At 41.7% G+C, this 23,085-nt stretch overlaps 1 protein-coding gene across 1 annotated transcript in view; it reads left to right on the forward strand.

The window, feature by feature from the left end:
* The window catches only part of ALCAM (activated leukocyte cell adhesion molecule), a 120,022-nt gene that overhangs the window by 66,319 nt on the left and 30,618 nt on the right, over positions 1 to 23,085 (forward strand). Inside the window, exons 2-3 of the mRNA XM_072884322.1 lie at positions 16,839 to 16,939; positions 19,667 to 19,886. Of these exons, the coding sequence (XP_072740423.1) occupies positions 16,839 to 16,939; positions 19,667 to 19,886 (321 nt within the window). The remainder of the gene's footprint in view (positions 1 to 16,838; positions 16,940 to 19,666; positions 19,887 to 23,085) is intronic.

Here is a 23,085-nt window from a genome sequence, read left to right on the forward strand (position 1 = left end):
GGCCTCTGCTGATCATGAGAGCTTTGTGCTGCAGCTTCCCTGTAGAAGGGTTTTCAGTAAGGCTCTTCTCCTCCTTTGCTTTTCTTTCTTACTTAGATTGCATGGCTGTTTAAGAAAGAGATTACCACATACTCCAGATCTTTGGAGTGCCTAATATCGTGAGATATAGGGGAGGCATGGAGGCACCTATGAAATATTACTTTATTAATAATGTGCAGAGATACTGTGTTTGAAAATAATACTACTGCCAGTTCTAAAAGCTGAAGAATTTACCCTTACAATGAGAATGAAAAATGTGTAAAAGCTTGCTCATACTTACGACAAGAAAACAATGTTTTGTTAGATAGAATATAATTTAAAATAAGGTATGGGAATTTACGTTTTCTAAAAAAGGAGCTGCCAAATCAAATTAGTTTTGAATTCAGGAAACCTCTTACTGAGGGATTCGGACAAGCCATATGGTACTCTCCTGAAAACATCAAGGCAAGGGAAGTATTGTGTGGGCTTTTATCACATTTTAGTCATTTTGAGAAGAAAATATGTTTTAATATTTTTATATGTACAAAATGGCTCATACTGCAATTTAATGAGAAAGAAATGGCATGTACCCTAGATAAATCTAGATAATGAAAACCTACTTAGATGCAGTTAGCTTGATTTAAGGTGCCTTGTTTTGATTGTAGAGTACTTAATATATTGAGGGATTTTTTTAAATAGCTATGATGGTTATTAATTTTATGTTGCACTCATTTCAATACTGCAGCAACCAATTTCAGATACTTATATGGACTGTTTAGAGAGGAAAACTAATTCTTGGAGCAGCTGGTGGTGCACAAAAGGCAGGTTCAGATGTGAAGGTACTTTTAGGGACTTGTTGGTATTTCAGCCTCAAAGCAGAGGCATGATGCTTATTAAACAGCATCTTAGGATAATGCCAAAGGTATAACGTGAATGGTGCTGCAGAAACGCTCTTACAAGTCTGCAGCCTGGTGGTCTGTCACCCAATTCAAAGCTGCTTTGTGCCAACTGTCTATGGCTTCGTCCTATGCGTCCCGGCTCTGTCACAGCTGGCAGCCCTTCTCACCCATGGTGGGCAAGGCATTGCGTGTCTGCAGACCTTTGCTTTGCTGTTTTAAAACAAGTATAGTAGCAGTTATGTCCATGGCAAACTGCGTTCAGATCCATTGGTGAAAACAGTAATCTGTAAGTGGGAAGTCTGATATTTTTAGGCTCTCACTGACTTCTTTTAAAAGGATACTTTTGAGCGCTGTTTCTGAAGGTCCAGGTTCACAGCCCTTTGTGCACAGAAGCTGTGGGTTCCTGTTCAAAAGTCCCTGTCCTGCTCTGGCAGGAAGGAACGATTGCAGGAAGGACTGGCTGGTGAGCTGGGGGTGTGCTGACGCCCTGCTCCAGGGGGGCTGCTCCAGCAGGGCTGCTGCAGCAGGGCTACACCCAGCACCTGCACCAGGTCTCAAAACCCAGCCTCTTCACTGCTGTCACTTAATTCTGTGGATTTGGTTTAGGCTGTGAACATCTAGCTTTCAGACTAAATTTGCCTATCAAATGCATTTAAGGACCAAAAAAAGCATATAAAAAAGTTAAACAAATCACATCAGCTAGAAAAGCTGATTTGTACCTATGAGAAACTAAAGGCAGCAGCTACTTTGCTGGAGGGTGGCTTAGATTATTCTGGTTGGTTGGTTGGTTTTGTGTTGTGGGGTTTTGGAGTGGAGTGTTTGGGTTTTTTTGTGAGACTCAATTAAGAGCACCCTAAAATTAGATACATTATCCCAAATACTATTGATTCCCCCTCATGCACACACAACCCATACTATGCACGTTATGAGCACACGCACGTGCCATGGCATCCCTCCATTCTGTCAGACAAGCCAATACTGACATTTCTGCAGGGACCTTGGTCTCTTAAAAAAGGCAGCTTCTAAAGAATAAAACTTTGCAAAGTCACTTTTGTCTTCACCATGCGACATTTGTTTCCCATTAATTCAGAGTAAAAAGACTTGTTGTCAGTATCAGGGCATTGAAAACATACATCATTCCCTGAGCTGTTCAGACATGGTCAAAGCTCACATAAATAATTCTCTAGCCTTGGTATTTTAGGGAGAGCACCATCTGGCTCCAAAAAGGAAAAAGGATTCCAGAACTAATAATTAGTTTTCAGGATTTCTTCAGAATAATTAGGTATAGGAGTATTTTTTTTAAATATATGTGCTTTACAAAAGCTGGAGACTATTCTGCTTCCTCACAAAAGACAGTTTTTGTCTTTGGGGCCTGATCCTTTGCCCCACTGAGCCATCCTAGCATCCCTCCTGACACTAAGAGATGGCTTGAAGTAGCTGTGAGATTGTTTTGGCCTTTCAGAAGTGTTTTCTGCCAAGTATCCCGCATGGTCGCACTCCTCTTGACCCAGAGGAGTGGTTAGGAAGGGCTGTAGGTAGTGGGTGCTCCAGGACCCCCTTCGGGCATCATGGCTTTGAGAGCCACAGCAAAGCAGGACAACTTGTGACTGACTGGCTCAGGGATGCTTTTAACTTAGCAAAAGCTGAAGCAGTCCCTTGCCGGGCCCTGTGCAAATGGTGTTCATCTGCAGAAAACACAAGATGGCTCTTAGGAAAGAAGTAAGGTACCTCTCATTTACTTTGCAGTACTGCGGTATAAAGATGCGCACGAAGGCTCTGCCCTTCACTAGGTGATCTGCTTCAGCCTGGCACTGCAGTAGCTTGTGTGCTTGGCCAACATATGGGCCATGTAGCAAACACCTTGTCTTCGATGATTGTTGCAAAATGTTAATCCTCCAAGTACGTGGTTAGCGTTGAAAAATGGATAACTAGCAGGTAAAAGCTCCTGCCACAAATCAAACAACAACTCAGGAGACCTGTCTTCTGTGTTGCTGCTCAGGGAGAAGTGGCCATATGGGTGGCAGCAGTGCCTAGATAAGGAAATCGGTAATTATGGCCCAAATATGTAGGTCAAAACAGCATGTTGAACCATACTTAAAAGTGCAGTTGGGCATTAATGCAGTTCACGAGGGCATAACACACTGCAGAAGCTGTCGTGCTAACTAAAACACGATTGCTTTCTCCGCAAAGAGTTTCTGACAGGTATTTAGAGAAAGTGTCCGATTTTCACACCAAGATATGTGTTTACAGAGAGTTTCAGTGACAGTGTGAGTGTGGCCACTCTGCACTGAAAGCCACACATCTGACTGAGGCGGGCTACTCTGAAGCAATTGCTGTTTACTCAACCATTCACATCGAAATCTAAAATTACAAGCGTCCAAGTCTGTGCAGCTGCTGTCATTTCTGATACTGCTGTTCAGGACTATGTTGAAACGACTGGCATGTAGTGAACACATTCCCTAAAGCCAGTGTAGTGTATTACCCGGGTAGTCAAAGTTTCTCTGTTCCTGCAAGTGATGTACCAGGTTTTATTTGTGGCAGAGGCACGTGCTGCATGCCTGGAGTTGGGGGGCTCATTGTGTGGAGGTTATGCTCTGGAAGTAACAGTGGCTCCACAGGGGTCCTGAAGTGCTTCACTGAAGGTTGGGCTGGACTGAGTCCCTGAGCAATCGGTTGATCGTGCCTCTTTATTATCTTATAAATGGGGGTTCTGGACTTTCAGGAAGCTATCACAGTATGGGTAGGCTTCCCTCCCTAATAATAGGGAGGGAAGCCCAGGCAGCATAACTGTTTTCTAGTAGTAATGCTGATGTTTTGTGCCCTTATCCTCATGCTGTGGGACTGTTTGTTCTTGAAGATAAATATGTGCATGAATGTCTGAAGACTGAACTTTGGTATTGCTTCTGTTTGCACACGCTTAGAGTAACTCTTTGGTAGCCTTTTTGGGACTGCAGATAGGCCTGGCAATGTATGCTGCTGCTTTTAAACTTTATGGCAACACTGTATTTGTAGAAAGCAATGCCCACAGTTTAAAATTTTAGAAAGTAACTTATATCTTAATTTAAAAAATGAAGAGGAACCATACTTTGCATTTTCTAACCCTTCATGGTTTTCTCCAGAGGGCAGCTGAGACTTACAACAGTTTGTTCAATAGCTGCACCGTACCTATATGTTCTAATGTTACATTGTATTGCAAAATCATTGTAAACTGTGAGCCCGTCCACCAGATTTGAGCTGCAGTTGTGTGGTCCTTTCCAGCATTGTTCTATATATGCAGCATTATTTTAAGCAATGGGGTTTTTTTGTAAAAACAATAAAGAATTCATGCAAAGAAGAAAAGTCATAGCACATCAGATGCTAGTTTATATGTGCACGTACTTATGTAAATACATACGAAGTGGAAACAGACCCCAATATTTGGCAGCATTTCATACCATTGCATATGTCAGTAGTATTGACAAATTGACAAATGATGGGCACTGAAGTTCCACCAGCCTTACATATTTCCATATCAGTGTGTCTATGTTTCACCATTGAAAAAGCATCTGTGTAATGTTAACTCTCTTTTTCTGTATAGTTTGCAGTTTGTGCTGCTGACACACCTGTTGATTTTCAGCATACTGGTTAAGAAAGGCAGGCAAAGATGAAATTTTCAGAAATGAAGGTGATGCTGATTTCTCCTGTTGGTGAAAGTGCACATCTGCTTCAGCTCATCCTCCTACAGCAGGAGACAGTTGCCAGTACCAGGGCTGGCTACAGGCATCTGTGAAATTTAAAAAGCCATGTCTGTGAGGAGCCCATTAAATCTAAAGAGAGCCTCAGAGGAGCTGTCAGTCACTTATTTTAGCATAAATCATAAGGATTTATAGCATTATACTTTCAATGAGCTTTTCCGCCTTCACACCTATGTTATTGTGCTATCAGTGAAATAATAGGTCTTGTCTCCAGGTAACAAAGACCTGTTGATGATTTGGGGAGGCTATATTCATCTCATCTGCGTCGCTTTGTCCTCTTCCTTATCAGTAGGGAACGCAGTTGGAAAACAGACGGAGCAGCCAAAAGCCTATCATCAGCTGGGGGGTGTCCATCCAACCAGAGCCACCTGATGGCATAGAAAGCTGATGCTTTCCATTTACCAATCTACTTCCCTAATTCAGAAGAGCTGGACATTTTCTGTTGAAAGCATGTACAGCTTTTTCCACCTACTCAGCATTATGGAAGGATAAATCTGTCCTTCATCTATGCCCTTTAAAGTTGTGACTTCTGTAAGGCTTTTTTTTTTTTTTTTTGAGTGATTAGCTCATGGTTTTCACCACAAGTAAATGAAGCTCATTCACTGAAAATGATATTCTCTACACATTACAGTCACAGGTTATGGTTTGCTCTGTTGGTGAAATCTAGCTGATTTCTTTGGGAATAAACACTGCTAAAACCAGCAAGCAGCAGGTCTGGTAAGTGTGATTGCACTATGGAAGTGTGGCAGGACATTGCCTGTTAATTAGCTGTGGACCCCCCAGCCTTGATGAAGGGCAGGTAGGAAGAACATGTTTCTGTAATACACAGTATTGGATACACAATTTTGAGTGCCCATCTCGGCAGAGTGTCAGGGGAAGGTGCATTGTGCACTTCTGCAAGTTGCCAGTCAAACTTCCATTCACCAAATATTTTATGTCTTACTTATTGGGCGGTATAGGATTATTACAGGAATACAGCTGGAGCTTCTGCAAATGTTTCAGAGCACTGATAAAGAAAGAGAAGCAAAAATGATGCCTTCTCCACACAGATTCTTCTCTGCTTGCTGACACCCCGACAGCTGCAGAGGGGAATGCTGATAGCAGATAGCAAGCCTGCAGCAGAAGCTGGAGAGCCAAACCTCCTAATAGCTTTAGTAAGCAAATGCCCAGGTGAATGTACAGGCAGTGGAGAGGGTGAGGTTTGCAGATCTGGAACATACTGAAAAGTAGAGATCTGGTATTTTTCTCTGGGGGGACTCAGGTGCACTACTGTTTTTTGTTAAATGGTGATCACAGTGAAGTCTTAACACAGTGCTGTGATTGCACCTTCCCAGAAACATCAGTTGACCAAGTGGGATGCAGTGACCACCTCCCTGTCATCTTGCGGTTGCTGCTTCTTGTTGGTTTAATCCTGTGCAGGCTGATGGGAAGAAGTCAATGGGTGTGGTAGGAAGGGAGCCCAAGTGTCTCACCCTGTGAGAAACAGTCCCGTTCGCTTCCAGGTGCCCCTGGAAGGAGCCAGCAGGTTGGGGCCCCCTTTGCTGTCTCTGCTCTGGTGCCACCACGATTGCAGCCCTGTTTCCCAGGCCTCTCGCTGCAGTGAAGCAGCAGCACATGCAAGGGGAAGGATACGAGCAGCAGAAGTTCGGCCTCCTTTTTCAGAAGGTCTTCTCCCTTGATGCACTGCCAACTGGACGTTGACCTAAAATCTAGGACGACAGAGTAATATACTCTTACTTAGAGTACCAAAACAAAACCTCTCATAGTTCTGATATGAAAAGCATATGCTGTTTAGCCTTTTATTCAGCATTTATGTATAAATTATGTGTTTTTTCTGCACTGTTAGCCTGTGGGGTATATTGATCCACACTGTCAATACCAAGTTATGAAAAAGCAAGAGGGCCAGCTCTATTTTTAGTATGCTATCTATTGACTTTTTTTAAAAAAAAGGAAAAAAGGATTCATAGCAAGATACAATGGGGGATTTTAGATAATTATTTTTGAGCTACAGGTTTTATTTCACTTAATAGAAACTTTTAAGTCCCTTTAAGCTATTGGATACACAGCAGCATTGCTGACTAGCATAACGAGAAGATAAAAAACAATTGGAGTAGTTTTAGCAAGTGGAAAAGTGCTTTGGAGGGACCACTGAGGAGCATAACAGAAGTACACTGCAGGAGCAGCCAGAGGCTAACCTCAGAAAGAGAAGTTTCACCAAGCTACAAAGGCTTTGTTGATCCTGTTTTGCCTAATGAGGTATACCCTTTAAAGTTGAAACTCATTGCGGTATTGACTTAGAAACTGTTTTCTCACATTTGCTGCTCATCTCTTGGCAGATAGCTTGTATCATCAAACTTTGGTAAGCTACAACTCACTTCCCTGGCAGATGTGCCAGACCATTTGTAAAAAATCACACCATATGTTGGTAACTATTTTAATAAATTATTTTCAATTTTCCAGTATGTTTAAAAAAAAATAATCATAGTTCCTTTAGTCATGGCTACATCTTGAACAGAAGTATTTATAAGAAGATATGTTTGCCATCTTATCTCTTCCTCTGAATTATGAGAACTATCCTAAGCAATGTTTTGTAAAAACTTGCTTCAAAGTAAATCATTAACAGTGGCCTTTCAGCTGCAGCATCAACTGTGAGAAAGATAGCTTTTTTCCAATGTATGGTGCTCATAAAAAACACAGCTGGGTTTTCTGATGCTGACCACAACTTGCCAGTGTTGGACATGTCTTTTGACGTGGTTCCGCCTAGATCTTGTGGAAACATTGTCTCTGCTAGCCTTATACTAATTCAAGCATTTTAAAGTAGGTAGATGTTTTTCCCAAAGTCCTATTTGTAAATATTTGCTTGGAATTACACTACATTTTTCCTACTTACAGCAACACCACTATATATGTAACTTTTTAAAACCTGTAAGATTTACTCAAAGGACTTGACAATTTAAACCCACAAATCAGCCCACAAAACAAATCTGACTGTTTTTGGATTAGCACCGAATCCAGAAATAGAGTTATGTAATTCTGAGCCAAAAGCTAGGGTTTCCATAAAATAGTGTGATTAGAAGGCCATTGAAATCACAGGTGATGTTTTGGAGTGGTGGTTTGTGGAAAGAAGCTTGGGATTCTCCCTTTGAAAGGAAAATTTTGCTGTAACAAAGCCCATGTGGTACAAAGGCACTGGTGGCATTCATGGGTTTTCCTTCCAGTTCTTTAGTAGATTTTGGAGCCTTCCTGATTTAAAAGGGACCAGATTAAAAAGCAGAGATGCGCTTACTGCTGCCAAGCAAACCAAAGCTTTGCTGGTCCCGTTTCATAGCTATTGGTCTTAGCAGTTTCCTTTGTCTTCTTGGAGCTGGGCATGGAAGAGAGGCTGAGCTGGGAAGGTAGGAAGGTTGATGTGCTGACACAAGTAATTCATGTTGCCGTAGCATTTTGCATCAGTTACTGAGCTTTGAACTGCTCATTTGGTCTCCAGCTTTGCAGAAGTTAATGCTAGGAACAGCTTTTTTTATGTAGTTTGAAAGCTTTGCTGACTTGGAAAGCAGTATCTGTTTTACTTTGTGACAATGATAATGCATTTAATGATGGAGATTCGATTTGTAAAGGAGTATGACTATGTACAAATTTCTTTTGCATACCTATCAGAAATTCTAGAAAATTTTGATGATTATGATTACTGTCATGATTATTGCTTTATATATAACATTTGAAGTTCTTAAGCTGACAAAAGGTTATTAGCCATTGTTGTTTAGATGCAATCTAGGTGTTTTAGTACATTCAGACTGAAGAAGCTTTTCTTCTGTATGTTCTCCAGTGTGCTCCTTTAGCAGCGATGATGATAGAAAAAGTTCAGAGAAATGCTCAAGTGAACTTCCCTAGGGTAAAGCTTACAGTAATGATAACCCCTGTAAACTACACACTGTAGCATCTACTACAAAACCATCTGCTCTTGGAGCGACATAACTTTCTAAGACCTCTGCCTTGCAGGTTGAAATTTTCCTCAATCTTTTCAAAAGCTTGTGCTAAAATCGTTCCAAATCAAGCTACAAGCAAAGCTTACAGGAAGGGAGTGTACAGATGCAAAAGCTGTGTTGTGCTGTGGGAAGCAGGGAAAATAGCCACTGAAATACTGAAACAGCTGGATGTTTTGAAATCTTAGGGCAGAAATAGCCCTCAGTGAAATAAACAGCGTTGAGTAGTCTGGTTTGTGAACAGGCACACAGCACCCATAGTTTTATTTGGTCATGTTGGAGGACTTTTGAAAACTGTGGTTAAATTCATGAAAACTGTGGACCTAAATTCATGGAGGTCCCAGCCTTGAGCTCACACTTAGGGTTACGTAGAAAGCCAAGCTATATGCATGTGTAGGAAAACTGTGCATCCCATGCAGTGCACGACTGGCTGAACTATAGAGCGAAACATCAGTGAGAAGCATGCATTGACCTCCGTCCTTTAGACCAGAGATGGAGGAGGGGGCTGAGGATTTCTTTATTGATAAGGTGATGGAGCCCGTGCAGCCTTAGTCAGATGGGACAGGTTATCTCAGCTAGTTTCTAATTATAGCTCATTTCTTTGTACTGATAAGGAAAACATTTGATTTATATGGAATTAGAAAGGAGTAGGAGCACTTTAGTTGTTAGTGTTCACAGGAGAGAGGATTTCTGAAGTGCTGACCTGTTTCCTTCAGGATTTTTTCCTCATAAGGAAAAACTCTGTGTTTTAAACAAGCATAATGCTTCTTGTAGGGTAATGATAGCTGAATTCTGCTGGCATTTAATGCCTGCTCTCTGGTGTTTTCAGTATCTCTTTAGCTTTAAACACCCTGCCTGTTTCCTGATGTGTACTGCCTGATGCTTTGATCTTGCTGGGTTCCAAGTCCCATCTCCCTAATCTTCCTGAGTACTTGCCAAAATCAGTGTTAAGCATATAAGTGGTCCTGTTGGTGTGGGTTTGGCTACTTGTGTCTTTGGAGTTAAGTAGTTGTTTCTTTGACCAGCTTGTCAAAAGGAGCTCGACATCCTCCAGAGTCACAACCATGTTTTGAGATGGGTCTTACCAAAAAAAAACCAAAACCAACCACGAATGTGCATTTCCATTCAGTTACTTCTCATCTTCAAAGAGCTCAAGTTAGCAGTGATGATTCCAAAGGGTAATTGCTGTCTGTTGCATCAGTGCTTATAAAATGATAAAGAATTTTTTTTTTTCCTTTGGTGTTAAAATTGCCTGCGCTCTAATATTATTCAGGGTTTAAAACACGTTGAAGGAATACTGTGATAAAGTATAAGAAACCCTTCAGCAAGTTCTGTTACGTTGTTTTACAAGTGTATGTTACATTAAATACTGTCGGATATGATTATCAGCAGTTAGTTTCCCTCTTGGATAATACTGATGATTCTCTTGTAACTAATAGTCCTTTTGAAGTCCTAGTCACCCACGTCTGGATTTGTTTCACTATTTAAGCAGGTAGAGATATGAAACAATAATCTGTTTATATAACCTATATCAGATAACATATCTGCAAACACACACTCTTTTGGTTTTAATCATATTTGTACGAGGAAGGTAATCAATGTTTGAATTTTCTTGGAATTGTTTGCCCAGCTTCCCTGTTTTGATGCCCAGCATATGGAACAAGGAATGATTGTAGCCACCAAACTGAAATGGGGGCTGTCACATGCATGAATTTTGATAACACAAGCCTCTTTTTTTCTTTTTTTTTTTTTTGCTTGCTTGCTTTAACCAGTCTTGACATCCTGAAGTGTATCTTGTGTTTTCTGCACTATGTCAGAAGATCAATGATGAAGGGCATGCCTGTGTGAGCTGTGTGTAAGAGCGCCTGTTGTAGCTCTTGTGAAGAGGCTTGTTTTCAGTAGAGTGAGCTGGATCACAAGGACAAGCTTGTTGAAAAAGTGGCACCTGGGCCTCTGTTGCAGAGGTCTGCAGGCTCAAGGCTGAGTGGTGTTTGGCTCCCAGGCTGTTGTGGCTCAGCAAAAAGCATGATTAAAGTCCCATTATATCCATAGAGGACTTACCCTTTTTTCAGCTGACTTTGTCAGGCCCAGGTAGGGCAACATGAGGTCCGTGACACATTTGCTGTATTTTCTCTTCTCTGCTCCCATAATCAGTGTTGTGAATGTCTTGAAAGTTTGCTAAATGTCTTTCTGGAAAAGTTACTTTTTGCCAGGCAAGGAAAAGAGAAGGAGAAAGAGTAGTTAAAGGTTGAGTTCTGTCTGAGAAGTCCAACTTCCATGCAGCATGGAAGGTGGCTGAACTGCTGGAAAGCAGCTTTGCAGAAAAGGTCCAGGGGGTCCTGGTGGTCACCACGTCAAACATGAGCCAGTGATGTGCCCTTGCAGCAAAGAAGGCTAATGGTATCCTGGGCTACATTAGGAAAAGTGTTGCCATCGGGTCGAGGGAGATGATCCTTCCCCTCTACTTGGCGCTGGTGAGGACACATCTGGAGCAGTGTGTTCATTTCTGGGCTCCTCAGTACAAGAGAGACGTGGACATACTAGAGAAAGTCCAATGAAGGACCATGAAGATGTTGAAGGGACTGGAGGATCTCTCACATAAGGAAAGGCTGAGAGAGCTGGGACTGTTCAGCCTGGAGAACAGAAGGCTCAGGGGGGATCTCACCTATGTGCAAAAATACCTGAAGGGAGGGTGCAAAGAGGACAGAGTCAGGCTCATTTCAGTGGTGCCCAGTGACAGGACCAGAGGTGACAGGTACAATCTGAAACACAGGACATGACTCTGAACATCAGGAAACACTTTTTTCCTGTGAGGGTGACCGAGCACTGGCACAGATTGCCCAAAGAGGTTGTGGAGTCCCCTCCTTGGAGATATTCAAAAACTGTCTGGACATGGTCCTGGGCAACTGACTCTAGGTGGCCCTGCTTGAGCAGGGGAGTTGGACCAGATGACCTCCAGAGGTCTCTTCCAACCTCAAACAATCTGTGCTTCTGTGAACTCTCTTAATTTTTTCTCTAAATAGTGCTTTTAATTAAATGGAAAATACTTTTTAGTGTTAAAATCCACCTTAAGGCATTATCAGTATCAACAGTTGGGACAGTAAGTACCTGCTGTCAAGTCTAGTCTCATTCATTCAAAGCTGGACACTTTTTTCCCTAATATGTTTTGCATTGGACCAACACCCAGCTGTCATTCATATACTGCTTTGTCCTTTAAAATAAAAAAGCAAAAAAACCCAAACAAACAAACAACAAAAAAACCACCAAGTACTGTTAATAAAAGGTGACTTCTTGATCTTAAGAACACACAGTTATTGTTTTTGTGAAATGCTGGCGTTTCCTGGCTGGTACCTAAATGGATGCTCAAGAGGACCTGTGTGTATGCCTATATAGCTGAAATCCCTTTAGAAAGTGGTGGGGAGGGCAGAAAGAAAAATCTGCCTGTTGCTACTTCAGAGCTGATAAAATGACCAACTTAATAAAATATTTATGTCACTAGGCTGAGCTTTTTAGCCTCCCACAATGTATTACGTACAAGCTAATCTGGGCAACGTGAAGATAAGATGGGAGGGCCAAAACCTCAAGTAAACATTTGGAGTGCCAAACCCAACTTACAGTTTCGGAAGTAGTTAACTACATTTTCTGAAGTAGGTGCTAAATAGACATAGTAGCTCTTGGGTTTGGACACCTCCATTCCAGAAGCTGCTAATTGACCTCCTCTGCCTGCTGTTGCTGATTGCTGCAAAGAACCATAGTGGCCAACATGTCCTGCTGTTCTCTGGTAATGAGACCTTGCTCCTTGGGTCCAGAAAATGTAATAGAAAGCATCATTGCGGAACCTGCCAGGGCAGAAGCATCAGCAGTACAAAGTAAGGTGCAGAAGGAAAATACAGGACATCTTTGTAGATGTGAAACATCATTTATTTGGCAGACTCCAGGGTATTGAGGGAGGCTTAGCTGCCCAGTTTTCCATTGCTTTAGTAACTGGAAGTAAGCTGTGCTGTGAGGCAGCTGAGCAGGCCGGTGAAGATGCATTTTGGGCAGTACCTCTGCTAGTCGTAGTTTTCAGATACAGGTTCATAGGTCTCCCATGGATCTTGCATCTAAAGGGTGTTTGAACAGCCCTTGGTCTGTTTTACATTTGTTACAAAAATGTTACTCTTAAGCACTTAAAGGTGTTTGTGGCAAGAAAAATACTCAGTATTTCAAATGGGAGGTAGAGGTGGAAAACATGTCTACTTTCCACACGCTTCCTACAGCTTTTGTTGTTTCCTTGTAAAAACATCAGCATCCTGATTTTTAGATATTCACCTTCTATTCATTCCTCTTATATGACCCTGTTGATTTAAAAATAATAATTAGTCTAAATTATTACCTGCATCATATACTCTTGCTGAGGATCTAAAATAACAGCAGCACCTCCTCTGCCTTTAAGCCAAGTCGTCAGATTTTTTGTTTTGTCACCCAAATATGTGGGTACTGTTTGATTCTTCCCCTGTGATACACAGGCAGAGAGGGGGACGAAGAAGGATGCCAGTTAGCACTGCCATGGGGACGTGGAAAGTACTGTAATTAACAGTATCAACAGCAAATGCCATCTCAATTTAGCAGTGTCCTGCTGCGATCTTTCTCTGCGTCATAATACTTCCCGATGATGCTTCTTTCTTGCCATGTCCGAACCTACGTGGAAAGGTTTAATCTGGCTCAAAGTAGAATTTCTTCAGCACTGGATAAAAGAGGGGGAAACGAGTTAAACCTCAGCCTACTCAAACCTGTATGTAAAGACACGGAAGGAAAGTGAGCTGGATTAACCTGGTATATAGGTGCAATTCATAGATAGTTCAATTAGAGCTTCTGGCATGTATGGGACAAGATCCTGCCTCTGAATTAGTGTTGTTATTAACAGCACTGGCTCAGTTTTAGAAGGTAACATCTGAAAATCATGCAAGGGGAGCTGGCTGGGCTCTTAATTAGCTACAGAAAGATGCATCAGAAATACAGCAAGGCAGGGCATGATGTCTGGCGACTTCTTGCAGTGTTATTCCCTACAGTTGCTTTTGTGCCCTCCTGCAGTTAATGAGATATGAGGGCCTTGACATTGACCCTGTGTTGTGTTAGGGCATGGAGCAATTTGTTATGTATTTGTAGATCCTGCTTTCCTTTTCTTTTTCTTAGAATGAGCTGGAAACTATGTAAAGGGCTCTCAGAAAATGATGGTTGATGGTAAGCACTGTCATAAAGTTAAGCAATTATTTTCTTCTATTTTCTTCTTCATCCCACCATTTTACAAATACATCTGATAGAAACAGAGAGAGGAATTTCCAAATTTGTTGAGGTGGGATTTTTTGTTTGTTTATTTCTTAAATGTATAGGTTTGCAAAGTTGTTTTGCGGAGATTACTGCAGTTCCTGCAGTGAAAGTTTGCAGTTACTCAACTAGTTTGAACTCCTTAAATGTCCTAGATTTGTTACTACAGAAGTGGGAGGAGAAAATTTTACAGCAGGACCTCCTGTATTCTTGTAAGGACCATTTCTCTGTATTTAAAGTTAATCCTATGTCTTTCTGGTTCTGTGTTAACGAATTCCTAGAAAACTGTATGATTTAGTTTAGGCAGAATTTATGGCAAGACATGATTGGGGGGGGCGGGGGTGTCCATCTTGAGGAATGCCTTTCAGATGAAACAGTTCGTCTAAAATCAGAGGCCAGTCTATCAGGCCATTCATTAATTAACTGCTCCGGATGCTATAAATGTAAATCCTTTCCAGAAACAGTTTCATTTACACTAGTGAGGCTGTTTGTCAAGTCTTTGGTAGCCTATATACTTGTTACCTTAGCAACTTGCAGGGGTGAAACGGGTGTCTAGGAGAGAACAACATTACAGATCCCACAGGGTCATTTTGTTTTGCCCTAATGACAGGGAATGTCTCCTAGCGGGAGGAGCAGTTTCTGTTTTTCCATGTGATGCAAAATACCATTACAGAATTTCAAATTACTAAATGACACTTGACTGGAATTTGAACAGGCACTAACCAGCTTACTAATTGAATGTATATTTGCAAGTCTCTTGTAATTTTGTACCCATGGGAGAGAGGAACCAAAAAGATCTGTTTTTTCTAGCTCTAGCAGAAATGAAAATTGGGATTCAACTTGCAGAGCCGAAGTTGTGTTGCCCCCTCCTGGAGATCAGAATGCAGCTGAGTGCAAGAGAGAGCCAAGGGAAAAATTTGTTCCAGCTTTGAATCTTACTTCCATTTATAGTTTGATTTCATAAAACATCGGTCCTATTTCCATAAAATTGAAGTTAGCCGATTTCTTCAAAAAAATTTTTGTTTCATTTTTAGAGATTGCACTTACTCAGCACCATCTAGTGGACTGACTGCTCTTGTCACTTAGAAAACAGCTGGTCTTCATAAACCATAAGCAAATTAGAGCATGCAGTCCTTATAGCATGAATGATGTACCTAAAGTATGTTTGTAACTAATTATATAACAGAATCAGAAGAAGATTAGCAGTTGTGCAATTGAAAAGGAGCGGTGTGAAGGAAAGAAAGTTTAGGATATGTGCGGGTAGTGGTGCCTGGTATCTCCTGCATTCCTTTAGTCCACTGAGCTCCAGCCTGCTTGCTTGCTTCTCTACCTTACCATGCGATGCCGTCTAGGTTGTAAGCTTCTCTAAGGCAGGATTTTGGAATACTATTTATTTGTGCAGTACCACACAGCACAAATCACAGCCTGATTGTCACTGTGATACAAATGATAAATACAAGCTGGTGCTAACAGTGAGCTCTGAAGTCCTCACCTGAGGAAAATGCTCTGGAGTCTTTCTAATTTGAATTGTAGGCAAGGAATTCAGTGTTTGTCTCTTTGAAAATACATGATTTTCTTTTAAAGCAAAAAAAAAAAAATCCCTTGGGAAAACCTCCCTATAGAGTGCACATGTGCAGAAAGCAAGAGAATTGTCAGGTCATCCCTGTGGCTGCCTCGGGAAGAGATAAAGGGGTCTGCAGCTCCAGTCTTTTTGGGGTGCATGGGAACAGGTTTCCTTTTTCCAGCTCTAGCAAGAAGGGCTGAATCTCTAGAAAAATTAATGTCTCTAGAGGCCTGGGTGTTTCTGCGGCCCTGGCTACATCACCAGCATCCTACTGCTCTCTCTTAAGTAAGATTTCTTTAGCAGCAAGCCTTTGATTTTGTAGCTCCAGTTGCAAATGAAAGGAGAGCAAAGGGGAAGATCCTGAGTCTCTGGGCAGAAGACCCTGAGAAAAGCAGCAGACGTGTGGGTGAGAGCAGGCAGCCAGTGCACTTGCTCAGTGACACCGGGCAAGCACCAAAGGCAAAACCTCCCTCCAGTGTAAGTAGCAGCGAGCATCACCGAGAGCAGGGGGAACTACAGAAAATAGGAGCAAAGCAAAATTGCATTATAGCAAATGCACCAAGTTGTAACATCTGCCCCTTTAAACTTCCTTGAGTTTTAACATTTCATCACTTTAGGGTCTGTTGGTTTTGTTCAATTCACATGTTTCGGACAATGAAAATAAGTGGGTCACTTTTATTCTGTAAATTCGTATGCATTAGCACAATAACATTGTGCTGAGGCTTCCAAAAAACTATTCCTAAATAATTCATAGAAGCATTTCACTTCATTTTTCCAAAATCTAAATGTGCAGACTAGTTTGTTTCCCAGGTTTAAGGGAACCGAGCACTTAAATAACACTGACTGTCTTTTTTTCTAAGTTTTTATGTAGTGCAGCAGTCAGAATATTGCTTGTCTGCTGGCTTCCTCACAATACTGAGTTGCAACATAACCTCTCCAGGCAGAAGTGACTTTTTTTTCAGATGAAGAAAATAATGGTTTAGGGATTTTCCTTTTCAAGTTTTAAATTTGGGACAATAGCTGTGGATGCTGATTGTAGTGTACATGTTCATCCAGTTGAGCGGGTGCAATCCTGTTTGAAAATCCACTTGGCTCCCACTGACTGCAGCAGAAAACATGGGTCTGGAAAGGTCATAATGTTTAAGTAAACAAATTTAGTGACAGGAATCCTGTTTTGTCAGAGGTTTGGGGATAAATCCTACATGCTAGAAAATACCCATTTGCAAAGAACGTGGCTCTGCTTTTGTAATAGCTGTGAACCAAACATTAGCTAGTGTATGGGAATTCAATAAAATGCTTAAAATTGTTTCCTCTCTTTCTGTTTCTCCTCTAGCTCTGGGATTGTACACAGTAAATGCAGTATATGGAGATACTATTACTATGCCTTGTCGTCTAGAAGTACCAGATGGTCTTATGTTTGGAAAATGGAAATATGTAAGTATAGCTTACCTTTACATTCATTAGAGCTGGTATAAGAAGAGGTATATTTTTTGTGTGTGAGATTACAAGACTCCAATCGACAGGATTTCTGCCTCAGATTCATTCCTGTGTTTTTAAGACTGCAAGATTCCAATCTGCATAATTTCTGCCAAGCATAGATTAGATGTTTGAGGAATTAATCTCATTGTTCAAGAGAAATAATTATTCAGGAGTTTTCTGCCAACCTGTATTAGAGATCTGGCGTGTTACCCAGTGGTGTCTCACTCGCTTGACAGAGCCATCGTTGCACATTTGAATACTTTTGAAGCGGGCTGCCTAAAGCAGGGCGTGCTTCATCCCTGGGAAAGCACTGTCCCCAGGTCTGGTTGATCTGACAGTCACTCAAAACTTTTTCATGCTTCAGTGTGTTTAATGCACAGCGAAGAAGGGGGAAGAGCTGGCATTAGTAGAGTTGCTGGTGGTTTCACTCTGCCATTTCTGGTGCATGGAGAAGAGAGGCAAAAACGCCAATGCTCTCCCAGTTGTCTCGGTCAGCCTGCAGTAGGACCACAGCGTGCACTTCTCCTGTATGCAATAGGTATCCACGGCCAAAAGGAGAATAAGCGTATTGAAGTCAAATGAAAGCCAGGATACCAAAACCCTTTGGCTTCTCAGACTGATATCAGGACAACTGGTTTTCCTGCTACTGTAAAGTTCATCTAAATCTGTCGTGCTCAAACCAAAATGTTACCAACAATAACAGGTGACGTTTACTCTGACAGTGGATTTAAAATTACATAGTTCTCTTTTTAAATGGCATCCACCTGCCTATTTTACAGCAGACTGGTCTGCCACTGGGGGTGTTTCATAATCACCCCTGGCTCCTTCCCTTGGACCTGGAAGTTTGCAGCTTTTGCAGCCCTCATCCACTCAAGAGTTCCTGCTCCACAAACGTGTTTTGGGAAATGAAGTCAGAAGTCTGTGGAGGACGTGTCCCTAAAAGGGACAGTGAAACTGTTTCATATAAGCGTTCAGAAGATAAAGGGCCTACATTTTTCAATGTACTTTTTAGTCTGCTGACTTTTCTTGGGAAGAAGTCCATCTGTATGAAGATGCAAGGCTATTTTGAGGAAAAGAAGTGCATTATCTCTTTCCGATGCATTTGGATCGTTCACCTTAGACAAGTACCAAGAAGCAAATGGAGACGTTATAGCTTCTCCTAAATGGAAAGGGACATGAAACCTAATGTGCAGAAAAGCCCATCCAATGGCTATTGTACGAAATTGTTGGCACAGCCCACACAACCAAGTGAAGTGATACCCATTCTCCCAGGGCAGCTCCCAGCATGGCAACACTTGTTTTTAGCAGGGGGAGGGTTTGGTTTAGGTTTTTTGGTCAGGTGATTATTTCATTGGAAGAAGGAGGAACTTCGTTTTCTGCTCTGCTGCCTTGGGAGTAGCAATTCAGGTTGCTGGTGGGAGCCCGGGGATGCTGAGAGACTTGCACCATGTGAGCACGTGTTGCTCCCATTCAGCATCTACCTGCACATGCTTGCACGCTGGGTAGGCTTACGGAGTTAAGAGCTCATTTGCACTTGACAGCCAACTTTGCGTGTATCGAGTCAAGGCAAAGCTTTCTTTCCTGTGTGACAGACATCTAGAGTAATCCGAGAGTTAGAAGTGGGAGAGGGAGAAAGACTATAAGGGAATCTGAACTTCACATTAGCTGTTGCCTCCTGCTCCCTGCCCAGCTCTGACACCACTCATCTCCTGTCACAGCATCGTCATGCTTTTGTGGGCTCTGCAGTCAAGCTGAGGTATTGTGCTGGGAACACTATTTGCATCAGTGCCACAAGGTGCACGGGATAAAAGGGAATGAAAACCTCTTCCAGCCCCCAGCACAATACTGAACATAAAGATGGAATCAACGTTTCACCTCACTTTATTTAAAGGCAGACAGTATCTGTCCCTGTTCTGTGGGGGGGCAGGGCAAGGGAATGAAATCCTGCAGAACTCAGCCTGTAACTTTGTCTCTCATAAAAATAAATTTTTGATATTGTAGGTTTGTGCAAGGCTGTCAACTTTGTATTCCTTCTTAGGATGGCAACTGCATACTTATTAACATAAGGAGGATGTCTAGAAAATTATATTTTGCAGATTATCTTGAGATGCATAAATAGCAATACTTGATTGTATGTATATTCCAGTGCCACAAGCTCTTGGGCCCTTTAAAAACAAAGGAAAAAAAAAAGCTAAAAACTAATTTAGAATAAAATAGGCAGTTATGCCTGATTAAATCCTGCATTTGGAATGAAGTCTGAATATCCTAGACAAACAATATGAATACGTAAAACAAGCATGGGAAAAAAAGGAAATGGAAGCTTTTGAGCCTAGTTCACGAATGCTTCTATTTTAAATACTTTTTCATACACACAGAGGGATGTGGTGCCAGAACCACCAGCCTTCATCAGAGAAAGCCCTATGCTATGCTGAGATTGAGCCAAAGGATTGAAATTATTTTTACTGATGATATTCTCAATGTGTACCACGGCAGTCTTAAACTAGCTCTCATATTACACTGAATTTCTTGTTTGTACAGCAGAAATTAATCAGGTAAAAACTACACCATCTGGTGTAGTTTTCAGATTTTTTTTAAACTATGGGTTTTGTACCAGTTGCAGATCTTCAGGAACTTCTAAATGAGTGTTTATGCAAAATAGAGGTGTTTATCCTTTTATTATAGGAAATGCCAAATGGATCTCCAGTATTTATTGCCTTCAGATCATCAACAAAAAAAAATGTACAGTATGATGATGTACCAGACTACAAAGACAGGTTGAGTCTCTCAGAAAACTATACATTATCCATCAAGAATGCAAGAATCAGTGATGAAAAGAGATTTGTATGTATGCTAGTTACAGAAGATGATGTTTCCGAAGAGCCGACGATAGTCAAAGTCTTCAGTAAGTAAATCTAGTTGTTACTACTGTTAACATTCATCAGCATCTGAATCGTAAATTATGGAAACTTTTGTTTTAAGGGAAAGATTACAGCCAAGAAAGTAAGTTTGGCTGAGTGAATTACTAAGACTAGCAAATTTCTGCAGCTTTGAAAAATGTAATCTACTGGTGGCATTTACGTAACAGGACTGCCTGCACTTGCAGTTTATTCATGATAAGTGCTGGCTCAAAGAGAATTTTAGGCTTTGATAATGACTCACTTATGTGATGTCATTTGGCCTTGGAAATGAAAAATGTAAAATTAGCACTGATTATTTTCCATTTGTTCTCCGAGCGAATTTTTCTGCAGGAGGGAAGCATTAACTGTGTACAGTCTGCAGATTTAGATCAGTGGAGAGGTTTAAACCAGCTCCGAGCAGCTAGCATGCAACGGTATGAACTGTGAGTAGGGAAGGGAGAGGCTAGAAAAGGAGTTGCTAGCCCCAAATACTTATTTTGTCCCCTGCTGAACTTTCAGGAGGAAGACCAGTCTGCAGTTCTGTTTTAGAGCACAGCAAAGTTTATTAGTGTTTGATATTGCTACAAACGGATCGCAAGGCTGATCCACAGTGCAAACCCCAGTTCTCTGAGGCGCAGTCCTGCTCCGAGCTTGCACAAGAGCATGGACAAACCTGGCCTCTTCCTGGTGCTGACTCAGAGCAGACGTGTAATCCCTCAAACCCTAATTCAGCTTGTGGAGGCATCCATTACTCCTTTTAGGGGCGCAGGTCTGCTGAGGCTAAAGTTAGTATTTGTAAATGCTGCCCTGTGACTGCAGTGGGTATCTTCCTCAGCTTCATGTTTTTATATAGCTTTTTTTGGCCTTTGCTCTTCAGATGCAGATTTACACACTCAAAGTAAGTCTCTGTTGTGGGAACGTGCTGCTTGCAGGGATGGGCAGCTTCAAGCAGATCACACTTTTGCTTGAAAAACATGAATTCATGTTTTGGAAGGGCACCCTTACTCTTCTCTGAGGGAGAAGGTGTCAGGGAGTTGTTGGGTGGTGTCTAGACAGAAGTTTGTCAGTGGCATAAATGAGTTTGAAGCTAGATTAGGAGTCAACATTAATTCCTTTCCTTCGTTTCACTTTCAATTTGACTGCAAGAACAATCTAATTAATGACAACAGGGAGGAGTGTGTTCAGAGCACGCATAGTAAACAGTGCTTCAAAGGAAATGATGAAGAATTATCATGTTTACTTATCACACAGCAGTAAATATGTAGATGAGAAAGTGGTATATGGTGAAACAAAATGCTAACTGCTTGAATTACTGTGTACTGTACTAAATATTAACACAGTGCTAACTCAGCCATGGAGCACAGCTTGTATGTTTTATTGTATGCATAAATACGAATAGAGAAAGCTTCTATTTACTAAGGAAGATAAGAATAGAGGATGCCACGCATCTAATATGGCCGACTTAGCACTGCAAGAAAAAATTACCTTTGCAGTTTTTCATTTTGAGTTCACAACTTTATTTAGGGTTCTCTTAACATCTCTTTGCGTTTAACTTCCTGGAGTCTGGCTTTTGGGGTTTCATTTTTTTTGTTGCTTCCTTGCTTGCTTGTTCTAATTACAAAAGAGTTGAGAGTAGCCTGCAAGCTTCATTTATTTAACCAGTGGAATCTCTAACTCGTTGAATCACAGATACAGAGTTAGGCTGCAGCAGTGCGAACCCCCATAAACCAAAAGTCTTGTGTACCTGAAACTCAGCTGTATCCCAGAAGTCCTGAGTGAAGCTGGGTTTCGCTGGAGCTTGTCACGTCCTCAGCTGTGCTACCTGATTAACGCAGAACTAACGAGCTGAAATGGCTCATTGCACAGGTATCACCTGCTAGTCTCACTTGCTGGACTACTCAAACAAGCTCTACCAGCTTTCCAGATGGATCCTGTCAGCATCTTTTTTCTGGAATTAAATGGCCAGTTTCCAAAGCAGAGCAGCCCAGCAGACACAGGCTGCTGTCCTGCTACACCAATGCCTGGCTTTTGCAGGCAGTGAGCTCTTTTCCCCCCTATTATAGGGCATATATAGAGTTGCAAAGTACTCTGGCAAGGTCTTGAGCCAAGAGATAAGCAGTGTGCTGAAGCTGCAAACTCACCAAAGTGGGCTCTGCTGTTGCCAAGTTTAAAATTTCTTCTCACTTCAGACGCTGAGCTAGTAAATGCCAAATAAGTCTTCCATAGTGAATTACCTTGGTGCACGTGCTGCGGCTGTGGGGATCTGGCAGCAGGTATTTCCTTTCGGAGGCTGCTGTGAGAGAGCAGGTGGTGGCCTCTCAACTGGAGCATCTGCTTGGTCACCAGAGCACTCAAAATAGGGAGAGCCATACAGGGGCCACGAAGCAGGAGGTCCTCCCCTTCCCTCCATAGGAGCACTGAGGGGGGGTCCAAAGCACAGAGTAGGTCTTCCCGAACCGCTCCTGGGGGAGATGAGAGATGACGGGAAGCAAAGATGAAGTGGGGGAAGGTGGCGTGGTTTGTGGTCTGATCGACTGGTGACTGTGACAGGCAGCCAACTAGGCCTGTTTATGGGACCCAAAAATCTGAACCAGAAGGCCTGTTAATGGTCTTGTAAAACCTAATTTGCTTCAACTGACATGAAAATGCTTTGTCCTTGACAGAAAATAGGTTAACCTTTTTCCTTTAAAACTAACAAAAGAGAAATAAACATGCACTTTTTTTTTTTTAAATATCTTTGTTAGCCCTTTGAAGAAATTGTGATCGTCTTGGTATATAGCTTTGACTGTTTTGTTTGGGGTTTGGTTTTTTGCCACAAGCAAAGTTGTTTAAAAATATCAAATGAATAGCTTCTTTTATTGCCTTTCATTTCCCTTTTGTGCTGTTGTTCTTGTTCCATCCTGGCGTAGTCTTCCAAGCGAAGAATATCTGTGCATTTGTGTGCACACAAACACATGCACACACGTGCATGCACGTGCACACACCCACAGAGCGAATGGATTATTGTGGAAACGTGTTGTGGAAACATCTTTGCAACAGCAGTACCAGTACACCTGCACATTAGAAACTTCATCAGTGTGCTGAGATTTTGGCTAGATTGTGTGAAGTTCACTTTGGGCTGGGATTACTGACATACATACATTATTTCATAGGGAGCTTGATTTGGGAAAAAGGTTCTGTAAACGGGCATGGTTAAGGATGTTT

This window comes from Ciconia boyciana, chromosome 1 (assembly GCF_034638445.1).
Source record: "Ciconia boyciana chromosome 1, ASM3463844v1, whole genome shotgun sequence".
Classification (NCBI taxonomy): domain Eukaryota; kingdom Metazoa; phylum Chordata; class Aves; order Ciconiiformes; family Ciconiidae; genus Ciconia; species Ciconia boyciana.